At 41.7% G+C, this 20,603-nt stretch overlaps 1 protein-coding gene across 1 annotated transcript in view; it reads right to left on the bottom strand.

Moving 5' to 3' along the window:
* The window catches only part of lmo3 (LIM domain only 3), a gene marked incomplete at both ends in the record, with an annotated part of 59,414 nt that extends 39,026 nt beyond the window's left edge, over positions 1-20,388 (bottom strand). The window contains 2 exons of the mRNA XM_080753895.1: positions 5,281-5,494; positions 20,364-20,388. Of these exons, the coding sequence (XP_080610021.1) occupies positions 5,281-5,494; positions 20,364-20,388 (239 nt within the window). The remainder of the gene's footprint in view (positions 1-5,280; positions 5,495-20,363) is intronic.
* Between the last annotated feature and the right edge of the window lie 215 nt (positions 20,389-20,603).

The following is a 20,603-nucleotide window of genomic DNA, read 5'->3' as shown; positions in this document are numbered from 1 at the left end:
CAAGATACAGTACACCACTAAGATACCCATGTACCTGACTAAATACTTCCTAAACGTCAAGGATGTCCACAACTACAACACCAGAGGCAGCTCCACAGATCATGTTCAACCCAGATTTGGCACAGACAAAGGGTCAAATCCGTTCTCCTGCTATACCACTAACATGTGGAACGCCTTACTGAGGCCTTAAAGGAGCGCCAATCCCTAACTTCCTTTAAAACCGCTCTGAAAAACCACTTACAGGCGGCTGCCACTCGAAACTTAGCCTAACCTTACCTCCCTGACCCTCTTATTGTAAATAACTTTTATTTTTGCGGCTTGTTTTTTCTGACAGTTTTTCTTTTTTTTCCTGCATAGTTCTGTTTGTAAAAAAAGGATCTCCATTTAAACTAGAAGCAGTGCTCTTCCGAGCACAGGTCTCCACCAGGGCAGGCCTCCTGGTGGTGCTATAATAGGCCAATGTAAAAAGGGTGGCATGTGTTCTTCAACAATCTTAGACCTTTCATGGCAGTCGGACGCTGCATGCATGATTTGAGGAATTGCTCATGGCAGTCGGACGCTGCATGCATGATTTGAGGAATTGCGTTCCAAAAATGTGTTTTGCTAAAGTCTACCTGCTGGTGGCACTATAACAGGCCAATGTGAAAAGGGTGGCATTTGTTCCTTAACTTAATGGCAATATGTGTCGCAAATTTCACGCTAATCACAAGCTGCATTGCTGATTTGAGGCATTTTGTTAAAGAACTGAGCATTCCTGTAAACTTTGGAAGCCAATATTAGCCAATTAGGATGGAATATGAAATATGTGACGGATCTGTCTTGATCACATAACTATAGAGATACTGTGTACTGATTTGCATGATTGTTGGAGAAAATCTGATGGAGTAATAGCAAAGAATGTGTTTTACATAAGTCGGCCTCCTGGTGGCGCTATAAAAGGCAAATGTGCAAAATGGATGCCAAAGGCTTATCCTGAGCCTCTAGGGAGTGTGCATACAAGGTTTTCCACTTATCGGTGAAGTTAAAGGTAAAAACAAAAGGTAAAAACATACTCTTCCCCCATGCCTTTGGCTGGTGGAGACGCCACATGCTTATGTGAGCTTATCCTTTTAGTTGACCTCGTACCAGTGAACTGTACTGTCATGAAAGTTTAACTGTACCTTTTCCTACAGTATGCAAAATGACAAATACTTAAATCAATCTATCAATCAATCAATCAGTGCAGAATTGACTGAAGAATAAGGAGCGAAAATAAACAATCTACAAGCTCACAACGCCTAGAATGTATTTAATAAAAAAGGGAACATATTTTTTTTGGACATCCAAGCTTTCCTTTCCCAAAGCAACGGCAGAGAGAATAAATACAAAGAATGATTTCACCTCAGCAGCAAAAAGCTCCAACATGCATTTATCTTTTTCATTCACTCTGGACTCTGGAATGCATTTATTTTTTCATATATTTATTATTTACTTATTTTTTTTAAATCCGACTTCAATTTCCCTTCCCTACGCTGGGGTTTTAGTCAGATTGTGAAGAAGAAAAAAAAAAGAAAAAAGAAAGAAACACGGAAGCCGGAACCTCACAGAGAGCGGAGTGCGAAGCCGCGTCAAAGTCAAACGGCTCCGGATTTACATTACCGGGTTTTGGAAAACGCCTGGCTATCACAGAGAGAGAGATAAGGGAGCAAAATAGAGAGAGCGAGCACACACACACACACACACACGTGCACACGCACACACACACACACACACACACACACACACACACACACACGTGCACACGCACACACGCACACACGCCTCACTACAAGGTCTGTGTCACGTGACAATTAATCGTCACTCAAATAATCTGTGATTAAACAATTTAATGGCGTTCCTATTGTGGAGAATTATTTATGAATAATTATGATGTGAATAGGGGTGAGATAAAGATATGACAACTGACTTACAAAATGGAATACTTAAAAATGTATACACACAAACACACACACACACACACACACACACACACACACACACACACACACACACACACACACACACACACACACACACACACACATAGTGTAAATGGCCAATCTACAAGCTCAAAGCCGCGTCACGCCATGGCACGTGTTGAGCTTGTAGATCTGCTATTTCCACTACCTTTGAAAAGGTTTGAATACAGCCTACTGTATGTATATGGACATCTCCAACGTGGAAATAATGCTGACGATTATGCGCTTATATCAAATAATTGCAATCAGACTAGAACGATGCAAGTGTGGTTGCCTTGAGGCAAGTCACACAGTCCTGGTCCCTTTTATGCCCTTATATGGAGACCCTGGTACCCATATATGGAGATCCATGTACTGTATATGGAGATATGCTGTGAGAGCCCAAACATGCTTACTCAGTTATTCGTTATGTGACAGTCCTATGACGTCTATGACATCTGACATGATACATACAATCCCTTTTATGCCCATAGATGGAGATCCCTGTCCGTAGAACCAGCCACAAATATATGGGGTGTCTTGGCCATATATGGATTCTGTTAGGCCAATGTGGCCTCAATATATGGACATTCCCATATGAAGTCCTGTTAGATATGGGCCTAATATTGATGAACATCAGGGATATATGGGCATAAAAGGGATTCTGTTAGTGTGGTTCCCCTGACATCACAGTGACGTCAGAGCATGATGTCAGTGCGGCTAACCACAGTGTCAGGCGTGACAGAGATACGGACAAGATGTGCCGGTTTTCATAGGTAACTGCAATCTACAGTTGCAAACGGTACGTCCTCCCGGTGGGGGCTCCTCACTAATACAACGGTGCCAACACGCTGAAATGTATGTGAGGGGTAGAATCAATTTGCATAATACATAAATTGGGGGAGAAAAAAGGGTGTTAAAAAAAGATAAATCCCCCAAAATGTTGAAACGTGGAGATATTGGAGTTTTCCACCTGAAAACCATGGAATGAGAAATGCATCCGGGTTCCCCCCCACCCCAGTAGTTTGTGTTATTATTATTATTTCTTCTTTTCATCTGGCGTTGGGGTTCGGGCTCCGTGGCGGTGAGGCGGGGGATGGATCTTTGGGCAGCGCGCCGCATGGCAGAGCTTTATCTCTGAGGGACGGGCAGGGGGGGAGAGGGGGGAGGCTTAAAGCTGCATGTTTGAGATTCATGCTCTTTTTGGGAAATCTAATTTAGACACACACGCGCGTGCGCGTGCACACACACACACGCACGAATGCACGCGCACAAACGCACCCAAGTACGCATGTGGAATTGTACTTGTGAGGTCTCCAACATTGTGGAACGGTTTTCATGAATAGCTTTTTTCTTTTTTCATTTACAAACCCGAAAGCCAGAAGAAATGGCCGATCTACAAGCTCACAACGTGCTACACTGCGGCATATTGTGATTTTGTAGATCTGCTATCTCTCTCTCTCAGATAAGGATTCCCACGTTTCATCTCTCCTTGAAGTATGATTGGCCATTTATTTTTCTCCTGTCAGAACCAAAACCACTGACAGGTATGTCTAGTTCAGGGGTTTTCAAAGTGGGTGACAGGGCACCCTGGGGTGTCATGACGGCAGTCCAGGGGTGCCATGAGATAATTTGATAATATTTGGAATTTATTTGGACACTTATAAATATTTAGTATAATTTTAAGTACAAAGTTATTTTCAGTCAGTTCTAACCAAAATGGCTGTTATCTCAACGTTTTCCTCGCAACATAATCACTAAAATATTGTCACTGTCAGGCAGAAACCTTGTATCTCCAAGTTTCAAATGTGTACGTCTTTTGGTAAAGCAAAGCCCTGCTTCACCATACAAGACTGTTGCACAAAACTAGTGAAAACAGCAAGCACATAACGCCTCGCGATGCGAGGCGTTGTGTGCTTGTAGATCTGCTGTTTTCACTAGTTTAGTACATTTTATAGATGATACATACAAAACAAACGGTTTTGGACATACAAGGTTTCCACCCGACAACGACGATATGCTATTAATATAAGGTGCTGGGAGTGAAAATTATCATGTAGGGGTGCCTCGGATTAAAACAATATTTATGGGGTGCATGAGACAAAAAAGTTTGGGAACCCCTGCTATGTAACCATAACCTGACCACTGTCTAGTTTTTCTAAGTGGTCACAGAATATTTCTGTAGTTTTGGATCATTCATGGACACAGAAAGACTTTCGCTGCTTCAGTGAGTTTGTTTCATCCTTGCCATCCGTAGTTCTGGTGCTCAATGGAACAGCTGTATGCTAATTGCTCACCTGCTAGCCTACTTTCCAAATTACAATTTATTTTTACATTTTCTATTTGCTGAAAGTAAGAGCTTGTCTACGGCAGTGGTTCTCAACCTGTGTTGAGAACCCCGGGGGGGTCCCCAGTTAAAATTATTTCAGGGGTCCCGGCCTATAAAGGTTGAGGACCACTGGACTCTATGGTTGCGACCGTCAGGTCGCAGTCACTATCAAAACCTCCACCGGCTGTCAGTCTGTCACACGTCAAACGTCACAATTTTGCCCTTCTCATATCTCCTCAACCGTTGCCCCGATCCATGCCAAATTTTGCAAACACACTCCTTGCCTGCCAAACCACAACCTCTCACATGGCCCTCTTTTAGCGCCACCATGAGGCCGATTCTTGCAAAACACATTTTAGGACACTGCTCCTACAAATTTTGCCCTAAAATCACGTCTGAACACTACGTATCCCATCATGCAACTCGGCCGCCAGCATCATGGAGTGTCTATTCTCCAAAGGCTTTGGTTAGATAGATAGATAGATAGATAGATAAACGCCAAGGCCAAGAAGAAGCCAAAAAAGATTGAGAAACACTGGTATAGAGTGCAGACCCGACCTCTCCCAGTCTACAGTCTACATAATAAATATATCTTACCTTTTCTCAACAGGTCTGAACATTAATTCCAGGCCCTAACTGGGCCCTAACGGCCCTACTAGTTAGCATAGATTTTAGGCCCTACCCGGCCGGAAAACGTTGGGTCGGGTCGGGTATGGTCGGGTCTATCACAGAGTAATAGTAATAAAATAATAAAAAAAATATATTTAATTTTTTCATTGAGCCCGAGGCCCTACCCGGCCCGACTAATTAGCATAATGTTTTAGGCCCTACCCTACCCTAACTGTTGGGTCAGGTTCGGGCAGAATTTGAGAACTCTATATGAGGTTAGCCTTGGTATAGAGGGTACTCCCAATCTCTCCCAGTCGACAGTCACACTGTGACAGCAGGACAGTCTACATATATACAGTATCTTACCTCAGGTAGTCTCTTCTACACAGAATGAGGTTAGCCTTGGTGTATAACGTAGACCCCACCTCTCCCAGCCTACAGTCACAGCAGGCACATTTCAGACAGTCTTCGTGCCAGTATTTATCCAGAGCCTTCAGCAGGAATCGATCTTTGATCTTCCTCTGGCAGCCAGCGCAGCCCTTTGGCTTAGTGTCCGGCTGGACGGACAGCATCTGGATACCTGAAATATAAAGAAATATACATTTATTACTCAAGTGTGGAATTCCTTGCCTGTTTCCCCCAAGACATGTTGCTCCTTGAAGGCTGCTCTGAAAATTCACTTTACAGCCAGGAGGCCAGAGGCATAGCTAGTCATCACCTTCTCCCATAAGACAGGCGAGACAGTTTTCAAATAAATGTAAAAAAAAAAAATCCATTGGAAATATCAGATCTACAAGCTCACAATGTGCTGCAAAGCGACTCATAGCTACAGTATGTGCAAATGGACAGAATAGAGGTTTGAAGGGGTTTTGTAATAATTATCAAAATGTACAAAGTAACTACATCACATTTTCTGGAGATTAGGGTTAGGGTTTGATTTCCTTAAAATGTTTGATTAACCACTGGAATCACGATCCTATGTACTGTAGTTCAAAATAGTCAGAAAACGAATATTAAAATGTTACCTTTTACTCCTAAAATTAAGGATGATGACCCAAATCTGTGCCATTTATCATTTGTGAATCTTTCTAATTAGCACCATTGGATTTCTTGACCCTAAAAATGTTGGTTTAGCCACTAGAATCATGATCCTACATAATCTAGAAGTCGAGATATTGAACAACTAATATTCAAAGGTCGCCATCTTTCAAAGTCCAAGATGACCACCATATTGGCTTCAGCGCAAATGGAATCATAGATTTTCTTATTTGTTATACTCTGAAGTTTCCAGAAATGTATAGTTTTCCTAATCTCCAGAAAATTTGAACGAAATTACAAATGTAACTGGACTAACAGTAGTAACCATAGTTTTCAATGAGTTATAGTGTAGTGCAATATCTGCCTCTGATATGTTAGTGTAGTTAAAGTCAAATTATTGAACATCGGGAATACCCCGGTGAAGTAAAAAGAAACAGCTCATAATTGTACTAAAGTATGGTGCTAGAGTAAACGCACTCAGGGCCGATTGCACCAAGAGAGATAAATCTTAGTTTAGGGTTAATCAAGGGTTTGTTGATCTAAGATTTATTTTAAATCGAGGTGCGTTGCACCACTCAAATTTAAGCATTGCTTAACAAATCTGTGATTAAACCCTTAACCTGTGATTAAAACCATAAACTGTGATTAATTCATGGATTAAATGTCCTCCATCTTGGATTTGCGATATAAACACACAGGAATAAACTATTCTCTTCAGCCTAATATCATTAACTTTACTTTTATATTTACATCGGGGAGAATGTGGGCAGGCCTATCACCTTCTATGTTAAGAAGAGCGCCTGCAGCCAAAAAATATTTAATTTGATAACGCTCAGTCATTCAACGGTGACGCACACTACAGCACGGTGCGGCGCGGGCGCGGCTATCTAGGAAGCAAAGAAGACACCACAGTTTGATAGTTTCGTCAATTATGAAGCGATTTCTAAAATTAAAACGTCTCCATATTGGTTGGGAAGTCCACTTCCATGACAACTGACTGTATTATGTCCCTGTGTACACATTTAATTTTTTTGCTATTTTAAAATAGCCGATGTACAAGGATGTATTGAAGACAACAATACGATGAGATTTTTGTTTTCAGCTGTGAAACACTGTCCTCAGCTTGCAGGGCTTGCTGTGAGGTTTCCCTCACAGGAGGGGGACCCCCATTCATGTCAATGGCATTTAACTCAAACTCTGCCCTCAAAATACCCCTTTGTACCCCTTCTCTGCCATGCCCGTAGAACCCGTAAATGTAATAAAAATTAATTACATTTTTTTTTTTTATCGAAGCGGAACTAAAATAGGCCGGAACTAATGCTCCGTGATCGGTTTCTACACGGACACATTATTGAGTGGACAACCTAACGTTGAGTCCCTGAACCGGAAGCGGATGTCCGTCCTCTATTTTGGCCCGTTAGCTTTCTGTCTGAACTCCGTGGCTTACAGATGGAGAACTTATTGATCAATTGAAAAACTTTCAACGGATTTGAGAAGCTGATGGAATACGCGAACACACGATGCATAGCAGTCCGATCCACGCACGATGGGAACTGGACGAGCGCCCACGTTAACAGGTAGGAGAAGCCGGGCAGTGAAAGACATAGAGAAATTTACGGGCTTTACGGGCGTAAACTACGAATGAGTTAAACCACCTCTACAGCAAGTTTAAAATTAATCCCTTATTGATGTTTAAATCAAGTTTAGTGTAGTGGTGCAACAGGATTAACATTAATCCAGGTTTAGAATGAAAAGTAAAACCAAGATTAAAAGGATGGTTTAAAACTAACCCTGATTAATGAAAACTAGGTTTAAAGTTTGGTGCAACTGGATTAAAAGATCCATCCGTCCATCCATCTTCAACCGCTTATCCGGAATCGGGTCGCGGGGGTAACAGTTCCAACTGAGACTTCCAGATTTCCTTATCCTGCGCAACTTCCTCCACTCCCTCTGGGAGTATACCGAGGCGTTCCCAGGCCAGTCTGGAGATATAATCCTTCCATCTGGTCTTAGGTCTGCCACGGGGTCTCCTCCCAGTGGGACGTGCATCGAGGACCTTCCTAGGAAGGCACTCGGGAAGCATCCGTACTAGATGCCCGAACCACCTAAGCTGACTCCTTTCCAAGTGAAGGAGCGGCGGTTCTACTCCAAGTCTCTCTCGGGTGATTGAACTTCTAAGGGAGATAGATACCAGCCAGGCAGCCACCCTTCTGAGAAAACTCATTTCGGCCGCTTGTACCCGAGACCTTATACTTTCGGTCATGACCCACACTTCATGACCATAGGTGAGAGTGGGAACGAAGATTGCTCGAAAGACAGAGAGCTTTGCCTTACGGCTCAACTCTTTTTTATTCAGAACAGTGCGATTCAGCGACTGCAAAACCGCTCCTGCTGCTCCGATTCTCTGGCTGATCTAGATAAACCTTGATTTAAACCAGGTTAAGGCTTAATCCGTGTTGGTGCAAGCCGCCCTCAGTTACTTTACAGCACTGTACTGTAGGTGTTACTGTAAATAAAGAGCTACCATAGCCGTTGTCATGCTGACCACAACTTCAGTCGTCAGAAATATGAACTGACCAATTAAACAAACCGGTGTAATATTAAAGTGATATTTCACTTTCAAAAAAATGTTTGGTCATTTTATCGTCTAATCAGGCTTTTATGAACACCATGAACAGATTTTAAGTTGCTTGATTCAATATTTAAATATTTGATGTAAATGTTATCAGGCCTTCTCCCCATACACACCCATTGTAACTTCAAACTCCATTTTAACCATGATAGATTGATTAAAAACACATATTTGTTTCTGTTAACTCATACTATCCTCCTAATACGTGAGCAGGCTGTGTTTTTTCAATAACATTTTTCTTTTGTATTTATTTTTTTCCATTTTCCCAAATAATTATTCAAAATAAATGAATCAACAGCGTCAACAGAAAAGATAACAGGTGTTTTTAATGAATATATCATGATTAAAATGGAGTTTGAAGTTACAATGGGTGTGTGTGGGGAGAGGCCCTGAGCCTGGAGGGCCTGATAACATTTACTTCAAATATCTAAATATTGACTTGAGCAAATCAAAAACTGTCCAGGTTGTTCATAAAAGCTTGATTAGATGATAAAATGACAAAATGTGAAATATCAATTATCTAAATATCTAACACAGGTCTTTAACTCTGAGAGTGTAATGATATATAAGGGAATGGAACAGCACTTTACATCACATTTAAAACTCTTTTGCTGTCCTTTTTACAGTCCTCGCTTTAAAGGCTGGGATTGTTGATCATTATTATAATATTTACATTGATCAATTCGTTTTAATTTCTGTTTAGATTAGGGGTTATAATGATATTCAATTTAAATTGCATTTCCATATTCTGTATCTACATTGCATATTTTTTTTAACTTGGAATTCTGTCTCCCAGGGACAGGGAGAAAGCACTACTTTTTGTTGACCTTTGGTTCCATTTGTACACTCTCAGAGTTACAGAGCTGTAAGGGTCCATTTGGTTCCATTTGTACACTCTCAGAGTTACAGACCTGTAAGGGTCCATTTGGTTCTATTTGTACACTCTCAGAGTTACAGAGCTGTAAGGGTCCATTTGGTTCCATTTGTACACTCTCTGAGTTACAGAGCTGTAAGGGTCCATTTGGTTCCATTTGTACACTCTCTGAGTTACAGAGCTGTAAGGGTCCATTTGGTTCTATTTGTACACTCTCAGAGTTACAGAGCTGTAAGGGTCCATTTGGTTCCATTTGTACACTCTCAGAGTTACAGAGCTGTAAGGGTCCATTTGGTTCCATGTGTACACTCTCAGAGTTACAGAGCTGTAAGGGTCCATTTGGTTCCATTTGTACACTCTCTGAGTTACAGAGCTGTAAGGGTCCATTTGGTTCTATTTGTACACTCTCAGAGTTACAGAGCTGTAAGGGTCCATTTGGTTCCATTTGTACACTCTCAGAGTTACAGAGCTGTAAGGTTCCATTTGGTTCCATTTGTACACTCTCAGAGTTACAGAGCTGTAAGGGTCCATTTGGTTCCATTTGTACACTCTCAGAGTTACAGAGCTGTAAGGGTCCATTTGGTTCCATTTGTACACTCTCAGAGTAACAGACCTGTAAGGGTCCATTTGGTTCCATTTGTACACTCTCTGAGTTACAGAGCTGTAAGGGTCCATTTGGTTCCATTTGTACACTCTCAGAGTTACAGACCTGTAAGGGTCCATTTGGTTCTATTTGTACACTCTCAGAGTTAGAGAGCTGTAAGGGTCCATTTGGTTCCATTTGTACACTCTCTGAGTTACAGAGCTGTAAGGGTCCATTTGGACCCCCCTTAATGAACCATGAGGGTCCCTGGAACACACTTTGAGACCCACTGGTGTATCAGAGTGTTTCCAGTGAGCCAACAGGCACAATATCAGCACCCTGACTCTGTTTGAGCAGAATGGAACAGAGCCTTCATTAGGCCCCTTTTAGATGAAAACAGGCTTCACTGTAAACTGCTAAGAGCCGTTTAGTTTTCATTTTTTATGTGGTCTTTATATGAAAACGCAATTTGTCCCTAAACGCGGTAATTTGCATGCCAGGTCGCTAGGTGGCGGATGTCGCCATGACCGCTCTGGTTCTACTTCCTAGCAGCCAGCAAAGAAGTCCTCCTCAGTCAGTCAACACAACGCACCGTCACACAGCACAGTGACAGGCAGACTGGCTGGCTGGCTAACTAAAAATGCTTAAAAAGTTTGTTCCAGACGGTCGGAACAGACACATGTAGCATACACATCCCGGGACTATATTTATTCCTTATGATACGATACAGAAAAAGGCGTTCACTTCACGTTTCGTTTCAACACAGAGGACTGGAGTCAATGCCTTTACTGCAGCTTATGGAGGGGATGATGATGATTACACACAGACGGCGACGAGCTATAGATGTTGGATCGTGTCATGATAAACATTATAGGCTACTGTCGCTATTTTCAGCGTCGGCTATTTTTGCAGTTGTCTGCTATTTTCACAACGCACCGCGACGCGTTGTGAGCTTGTAGGTCGGCTATTTTCACAACGCACCGCGACGCGTTGTGAGCTTGTAGATCGGCTATTTTCACAACGCACCGCGACGCGTTGTGAGCTTGTAGATCGGCTATTATCACAACGCACCGCGACGCGCTGTGAGCTTGTAGATCGGCTATTTTCACAACGCACCGCGACACGTTGTTGTGAGCTTGTAGATCGGCTATTTTCAAATAGCTACGGTATAAATTATGGCTAACGTTAGCAAATAAATGTACTTAATAGTTACTTTACAGTTTACACCACTGAATGTTTAAAAAGCAATTAAATTGCTCTTCATTAAGGTACAGTAGCCTATGAGTATGAGCTCAAAGCTATTTATCATAGTGGCATAAAATGAAGGGGGGAAAAAAGACGATATATTCGTCAATCGCCGATTATTTGTATGACAATTATCATCTGGAGAAATTCCTAATCGTGACAGCCCTAGGACGTCCCACATCTTATCATTTTCAGTGGTTTGCTGCGTTTACGGTATTTAGATGAAAGCGGGAGATACAAAGCGTTTTTACCTTTTCTACTTTCAAAGGGGGTTTCACTTTGTTACGGTTTCACCCCCCGAAGACGCCATTTTCGTCTAAATGACCCCCCACAAACGACTATAAATCATTACGTTTACAGTGAAGCCCGTTTTAATGTAAAGCAGGCCTTAGTATCATTGGTAACACTGACTCTGTTTGAGCAGAATGGAACAGAGCTTTCATTATTAATTAGTATCATTGGTAACACGGACTCTGTTTGAGCAGAATGGAACAGAGCCTTCATTAGTATCATTGGTAACACTGACTCTGTTTGAGCAGAATGGAACAGAGCCTTCATTAGTATCATTACTAACACTGACTCTGTTTGAGCAGAATGGAACAGAGCCTTCATTAGTATCATTGGTAACACTGACTCTGTTTGAGCAGAATGGAACAGAGCCTTCATTAGTATCATTGGTAACACTGACTCTGTTTGAGCAGAATGGAACAGAGCTTTCATTATTAATTAGTATCATTGGTAACACAGACTCTGTTTGAGCAGAATGGAACAGAGCCTTCATTAGTATCATTGGTAACACTGACTCTGTTTGAGCAGAATGGAACAGAGCCTTTATTAGTATCATTACTAACACTGACTCTGTTTGAGCAGAATGGAACAGAGCCTTCATTAGTATCATTACTAACACTGACTCTGTTTGAGCAGAATGGAACAGAGCCTTTATTAGTATCATTACTAACACAGACTCTGTTTGAGCAGAATGGAACAGAGCCTTCATTAGTATCATTGGTAACACTGACTCTGTTTGAGCAGAATGGAACAGAGCTTTCATTATTAATTAGTATCATTGGTAACACAGACTCTGTTTGAGCAGAATGGAACAGAGCCTTCATTAGTATCATTGGTAACACTGACTCTGTTTGAGCAGAATGGAACAGAGCCTTCATTAGTATCATTACTAACACTGACTCTGTTTGAGCAGAATGGAACAGATTCTTCATTAGTATCATTGGTAACACTGACTCTGTTTGAGCAGAATGGAACAGAGCCTTCTTTAGTATCATTGGTAACACCGACTCTGTTTGAGCAGAATGGAACAGATGGAACAGAGCCTTCATTAGTATCATTGGTAACACTGACTCTGTTTGAGCAGAATGGAACTCATTCTGTTCAGATGTACATGTACCTCTCCAAAGTCTCACATCCATATTCTAGTTGGAACATTTGCCGAAAATAGTCGATCTACAAGCTCACAAGCCTGTGTGAGGTCAAAACTGTAGTTACAATAACACAATCACACTCTTTTGGGTTCATATTTTTGAAAAGATGAGTGTTGAAATTGCTTTCAATCGTTTTAGCCATTTTAGCGATTTTGATTTCAGTGTGCTGGGACATGCGTACACGTGGCTAAATATGTACGTTCAGACACAATAAGCCCGTTCCTAAGATGCACCACAATATTTCAGGGGCATATGTGACTTATGGGAGCTGGTAGTGTTACTGTAAATAGTAATAAAAAATCACCGGCTTATTGTGTCTATAAATACATATAGTCACTTGTACGCATGAAATTTAAATGGCTAAAACGATAGAAACTCATCTCTCATCTTTTCTTTTCTCTAAAACATGAACCCTTGTTGTAAAAAAATAGTTTATCTTTGACAGAGAGAAAACCAAGAAAACACACACACACAAACACACACACACACACACACACACACACACACAAAGCCATGCTTTTCGAAATTGTACTTTCAGCTGTTCAGTTGAATCCCCCCCCACCCCCCCCCCCCCCCCCCCCCCCCCTCCCCACCCAACGGGCTGTATTGTTAGACACCCCTAAGTAGGAGTGTGTGTGTGTGTGTGTGTGTGTGTGTGTGTGTGTGTGTGTGGAGGGGGTCTTTTGTTTGGGGGGACAATGTGGCCTCCGCACCATAAAGGAACCCCTAATTAGTATTCTAACTGAACACCCCCACTGACACACACAAACGCACACACGCACACACACACGCACGCACACACACACACACACACACACTCAGACAGTATTTCTTGGTACACAGTGAATAAATGGTTAATAAAACAACTCAACTTTCTTTAATAACAACAACAGAAACATATCAGGGGTGGACGTGTGTATCTATTCTGCATCCAGCTTAAGGCAAGACCCACATTCACAGTGAACATATTTAACTCAAATATTTGCATCTGGGGGTCCCTGGAACAACATACTTTGAGATGGGGTTCCACGGCAAAATACATATCATTTTGCGGGTCCTTAACATGAAAAAGAAGAACTTCTGTTGCTATATCAGTGGTTCTCAAATACACACACACACACACACACACACACACACACACACACACACACACACACACACACACACACACACACACACACACACACACACACACACACACACACACACACACACACACACACACACACACACACATTTTCATGAAGGAAAACAGGATGAAATACCATTGGATGAAATACCATCTTACAAATCATCGTTGTCGGGTGGAAACCTTGTCTGTCCAAAACCGTTCGTTTTTATCATTTAAAATGTTTTACTAATAGTGAAAACGGTGCGAGGCGGTGTGTGCTTGTAGATCGGCTGTTTTCACTACTTTTGTGTGACAGCCTTGTCTGATGAAGCAGGGCTTTACTTCGTGAAAAAAAAAACGTACAAATTTGAAACTTGGAGATACGAGGTTTCTGCCAGACAACGACAAAATACTGATATGATTCTTAAAGGTAAATCTTAACCACAGAGATTCGGCCACGATTTGCCATCGGAAACGGTTGGAAAGCGACTCCTGGAAATCAGGACTTCTATCAACACGTCGTGGTGAAACTGGACTTGTCTTGTCTGGAGTGAGTTTTGGTGAGAGAAATTCTCTCAGCAATTCTCTGGATCCAGTGGAAAACACCAAATAATGCATGCAGGACAGCAGTGTTTGTTTTAGTCATAGTCTTTTGAATACAATCTCATTTAGTTTTAGTCATAATTTAGTCACCTGAAAAGTTTTAGTTTTAGTCTAATTTTAGTCAACTAAATATCATTAAGATTTTATGACGACACAGTTGATTTTGTCAACTAAAATGTATTTTGGCAGGCCTTGATGGCATTGAAATGACTGATTTTACACTTGGTTGTGTGCTGAAAATAGCCGATCTACAAGCTCACAACGTAGATCTGCTATTTTCAGCACGCAACACCTGAGAGCAACCAAACATAAAATGACTCTCTTCAGCACTAGTCCCTCCCCAACATTTTAGTCTAGTTTTTATTTTGTTGACGAAATTGTCAATATATATTTAGTCTTAGTTTTAGTCATCACAGCTTAGTTTTTATTTCGTTTTCGTCAGTGAAAAAAACACAGTCGACAAACATTTTTCGTCATAGTTTTAGTCGACAAAATCAACACTGCAGGACAGAATGAGGACGATACACACTCATAATAATCACAATAAAAAAGAGAGCATTCTAATTGTATATTAGCACCTAAAAGAAAGTGACCCGCCATAACAAGGCATAACACTCTAGAGCAGGGCTTTTCAAAGTGGGTGACGGGGCACCCTGGGGTGCCGTGACGGCAGTCCAGGGTGCCACGAGATCATTTGATAATATTTGGCATTCATTTGGACACTTAAAAAAATATTTAGTATCATTTTAAACTTGAAGTACAAAGTTATTTTCAGTCAGCTCTAACCAAAATGGCTGTTATCTCAACGTTTTCCTCACAACATAATCACTAGAATATGCCATAAATATAAGGTGCTGGGAGTGAAAATTATGAGTATCGTCTCTGTCAGGCAAAAAAAAAACATGTATCTCCAAGTTTCAAATGTGTATGTTTTTTGTTCAAATAAAAGCCCTACTTCATCATACAAAAGTGTCACACAAGTAGTGAAAATAGCAGATCTACAAGCACATCGCGATGCGTTGTGTGCTTGTAGATCCGCTATTTTCACTATTTTAAAATAATAACACAAAAAGAGAAGGTTTTGGACCACCCGACAACGACGCTATGATGTAGGGGTGCCTCGGATGAAGAAAATATTCATGGGGTGCCCTGAGACAAAAAAGTTTGGGAACCCCGGCTCTAGAGAGATGACCCCTCAGCCAGCTGGTCTGGGCAGAGCCACCAGACAGATCATAAAACAGCAGAATAATTGCGCTCTATTAAAGTACATCCGATATTTTTCAAAAAGAATCTTGAAAGGATCTGACAAACCTGTCATCAGTCTAACAGTAGAACAACAACATTTTAATACATCTATAATCTGTCCATTGAAACTATACTCACTATAGGATGTCAGGTCTACATAACGTGCGATCTAAATGAGATTTTAGCCTTGCGAGACGCAGTGATCTTGTATCTCGTATTCTTCAGCTTTAGTCTTGCGGTTAAAAAAAACGAATGTATTATTTTTTTTGCTAAATCTGGCAATCATGAAATCAACTGGAACCAATCGGGAAGAATTTCAGAGCTCTATCACAGAGTAAAAGTAATATAAATAATGAAAATGTAACTTTTCTTTGAGCCGTGTGACTTGTGAACCCGAGGCCCGGCCCTTACTAAATAGCAAACATTGTAGGCTCAAAAAGGTCGGGTACAGTTCAGGAAGAATTTGAGAACTCTAACACGTGTGTGTGTGTGTGTGTGTGTGTGTGTGTGCGTGTGTGCGTGCGTGCGTGCGTGTGTGTGTGAGAGAGAAGGGAACACATAGAGGCAGTGAAGTATGCCCCCCCCCCCCCCCCCCTCAATTAACAGCTTAAAGACCAGGACGGAAAACAAGTCTTTTGAGGTTGTTAAACTAACGGCTAAACTCCTTTGATCTGAGCGCACGACTTCACAACCTGTACCGTTTGATTTCTTTTAAATGAACACAGTGTTTTAGTTGGAAACACAAATATTTTTGAAAACCCAGCTTTTTGTAATATTTCTTTTGCACGGATAGACACACACGCACACGTGCACACACACACACACACGTGCACACGCGCACATGCACACACACACACACACAGGTTTGTAATATAATTCAGAGGACTCTTGAGCAAGCCGATTTTATGAACGCTATCTGACCGCAAGATAGCAGATCTACAAGCTCAAAGCGTTTCACACTACTGCCACGCTGTGAACTTGTAGATCTATTTTTTTTTTCACGCACACACCCACGCACGCACGTGCGCGCGCACACACACACAACACACACACACACACACACACACACACACACACACACACACACACAATTGCCGACACAGATCGGCAATTTTCAGTGACCAAATGGACCCGCTAGTCGTTGTGGCCTTACTTTTCTTTCACCCGGCCTTAAAAAAAAAAGAAAAGAAAAAAAAAAAAACACATGTGTAAGGCAGTGTTCAGACAACTCTGTTTCCACGAGAAAAACCACAAAATGAAACGTCAGATGTGCCTTCCGTTCAGACGACAGCGCCCTACTTTTACCATCTGGGATTGCTCGGGCAGACCAGATGTAAGGGGCGGGCCATTTTTTTCAAGTTCTATAGCAGGTGATTGGATGGGGCCGTCTGTCTATCACAGTCTGGGAGTGCCAACTCCAACCACTCATATTGGCCTGTCTGCATGACGTTACACCCAGAATCCGCCTCCTGGGTTTCCACATGGTCTGCAGTAAGACTCTATTGGCTCAGAGCCGCTCAGGAGCCCGCCCGTAGCTGCCGCTGATTGGTCCGGTCTGGGACTTTACGAGTGATATCAACTCTCCCAGAGCGGTCTCAGATGGTAAAGTAGGGCGGTACACACTGCTGCCACCATCTGGCGGAGTCAGGTTAGCGAGTTACAGGAAACCGCAAAATGTGTTATGTCATGACTTTCATGGTGATTATGTAAACAAATGCTGTGACAGGAAGTAGAGGGGACATGATGTCAAACAGTGCCAGATAGTGCGTCGCTGCAACCTAGCCACAAGGCATGCACACTACATCATTGTAGTCACTGTTGCGTCTCCGTCTGAACGCTGGATTAAACAAGAGAACGCAACGAAGTTCGAACTACGACTAGCGGAGGAAACATCCGGCAGAACTAAAAAGACGCCCGGTCTGGCTGCGAGTGGGTTCGAAAACAGCAGATCTACAAGATCACAATGTGCCACGACACACAAGAAAGTATTGAATGGAAAAGATTTAAACGACTAGAATCAGGCCAAGGACCCCTTAGTCGAGAGAGAGATGAAGCAGGGACCCCCACAACCCATAGATTCCATAAAGTTTCATCGTTTGACAGCACAATCATCAGTGTATTTTGGATTCATGTAAATTTGTGATATTTTACCACTTGAACCGTCAATACTTAATAGACTTGACCTTTCACTCTGTACATAGTCTGCTCTTTTCCCCTTCAACACACCAAACCTCTTTGCCTCACAACACCTCGCAGCGCGAGGCGTTGTGAGCTTGTAGATCTGCTATGTTTGGCTACAGTTCTCAGAATAAGGACGCTAGGGTGAAGTGGTTAATATAAAAAAGGGAAAAAAAAGATCACACAAAGATTTGGAGGACCCCCTGTTGAAGACCCATGTCTTAGGGTGTTTAGTCATCTGAAACTAGACTAAAAGAAGTAACACAACAATGGCAAAAACTTGCTGTTGTTTCTTTGGCCACCGACCGTGCCGTTTTTGAGGCGATACACAGCGCTAACGTGATCCGCCTCTGGCTAATGACGGATCACCGTCCATACATGGAGTTGTGGAACGGCGGCAGGCGTTAGCGCCGTGGCGATGCGTGAGAGAATGCGATCCCCGCTCTGTAATCCTCCACCAGGGTAGAGATGGAACCAAATGGTCTCGCAGTTGGTGTGTGAGCGCACATCACAGCACAGACACACACACACTGCGTGTTATCCAACACACACAACCCAAACCGACACAGCTGAGTAGTGAGCAGTGCTGGTTTAAACAGCGCGCTGACTAAATGTTGTGTATTGGCATAACTATCAGGCATGTGCACACATAGACACCAAAGGGGGCTTGAGCCCTTTTATCCATCTGTAAAAAGTGTCCTCTCCAGACCATGAATGCAGTTTTTACTATCGTGAAAGAAATGCAAATGCCCTCTTTCCATGCCATACCTGAAGGCAGCATTCAAGAGAATTGCCTTGTCCAAACTCTCCTGAACTTGAATGCAGCATATTATGTTTAAATAATTGCCCTCTCTGTGTAGAAATCCATGCCGTTACGCCACATCTCCAGTATTCACTTAATTATGTTGTTGAGTGTGGTATCAAGTACTGAAAATAGCCGACCTCCAAGCTCACAACGAAATCTCAGCACCTGCCTCTCTAACATTCTCTGCACGTCCCTGGTGACTATAGCGTGACCGTGACTAGCGTGACGGACGGACGGACGAACAATTGCTCGAGGCTCTCATACTAACTGCGACCTGACGGTCACGACCAAAACATTCCAGACGAATACAATATAAAAAAGACCAAAATAATAACAAATATTAGTAATTAAAAACCAAGAAGGCAGGCAGGCAGGCAGGCAGACAGACAGACAGACAGACAGACAGACAGGCAGGCAGACAGACAGACAGACAGACAGGCAGGCAGTATCACAGCTGTGCGACATTTTCACCCCATCATCACTTTAATTATGGTAACCATGGAAACATAGTGCCGTGGTAAAAAGACCAATAAGAGATTTAGAGAGAGAGAGAGAGAGAGAGAGAGAGAGAGAGAGAGAGAGAAAAGCTTCATTCAGAGATAAAGCGAGTCGCTTTGGTTTCATTTCTTCATCATTCCATATTTCTAAATGAAAGTGAAAATGCAAATATGAAATACTAAAGACATGCATTAAGACATGAATCAGAGCATTATGTCTGCAGACGCTCTGAAGCGCTGCACGTTTCTATAAACATCTCAACACTTCCATAGGAAATAAGCTTTAGAAAGATCAGAGCTGTCTATAATATAAATATAACATATTTTATATGTGTTTGTTTATTTAGAGCATGTATGATTTAAACACAGTCCGTATTGACTGTATTGAAGCAGACATTTAGCCTGTCAATACATTAATACATGCATTAATAATTACATTAATAATTACATTAATAATTGTATTTCTCATCAACAGACGAGCTGATAATATAATAATATTATAATATTATGATTTTAATTTTATAATATTATGATTTTTTCCCCCTGACATTGAAATGTTTTATTCTTATTGTATTCATAAACAGAGGGGATGAAATGATGATTATTATTTCTATGTCTAATATAATATAGACACATTAATTATATTAATAATATTTTATTTTACTGGATTCAGTCAAATAAAATAAAAATAAAAATTACCTCAAACATGCCATTTTTATAGTGATTGACACACACACACACACACACACACACACACACACACACAATATTAGCCTGTAAGCATCCTAAAGTAATTGACGTGCATATTATATAATATTAATTTATTTTGACATTAATTGACATGCAGAAATCATTAAAAAGCTGATACAGCATGGCTCAAATGAGACAGCAGAAATGAAAGGTTAAATGAAGCAGGAATCAAACAGAAATCAAAGCCTAAACGCAGACGGTATCAAACGATAGAACTTCTGTCTAAACGGCTCAGAACCAACCGACACACACTGTAAACAATGGGGCTCTTTAACGGTTTTAACCACCGATAATCCGTTAACCGTCGGTCGACACATAGAGAATCCTACGATAACAAGAGACACCGATATGTAAACATTAATGATTACATCCGTAATTATTCTAAAGACAGAGACAGACAGACAGAAAGACAAAAAGACAGAAGGCTCTGTTAAATGGTTTTCTCTTACCGAAACTTTTATCTCTTTTCTGCATTTGTTGTCTTTGCTTTGGGCTCCAGCTGCATCAGAAGCTCGTCAGAACCACAACCATCAGAACCAGGAGAACCGAACCGTCAGAACCACATAGGATCAGGAGCTCTGCCTCAACCGAAGCCCAGGGTGAATGAATGGAAGCGGCGACGGAGCCACGAACAATAACAATACAGTCTAATCTGATCTAATCTAATCGATAACCGATATATTAGCAGC

The sequence above is a fragment of the Nannobrachium achirus genome (assembly GCF_963921795.1).
Source record: "Nannobrachium achirus genome assembly, chromosome: 23".
Classification (NCBI taxonomy): domain Eukaryota; kingdom Metazoa; phylum Chordata; class Actinopteri; order Myctophiformes; family Myctophidae; genus Nannobrachium; species Nannobrachium achirus.
Note: the sequence above shows the minus strand (reverse complement) of the source record. Positions and strands in the feature narration are given on the sequence as shown.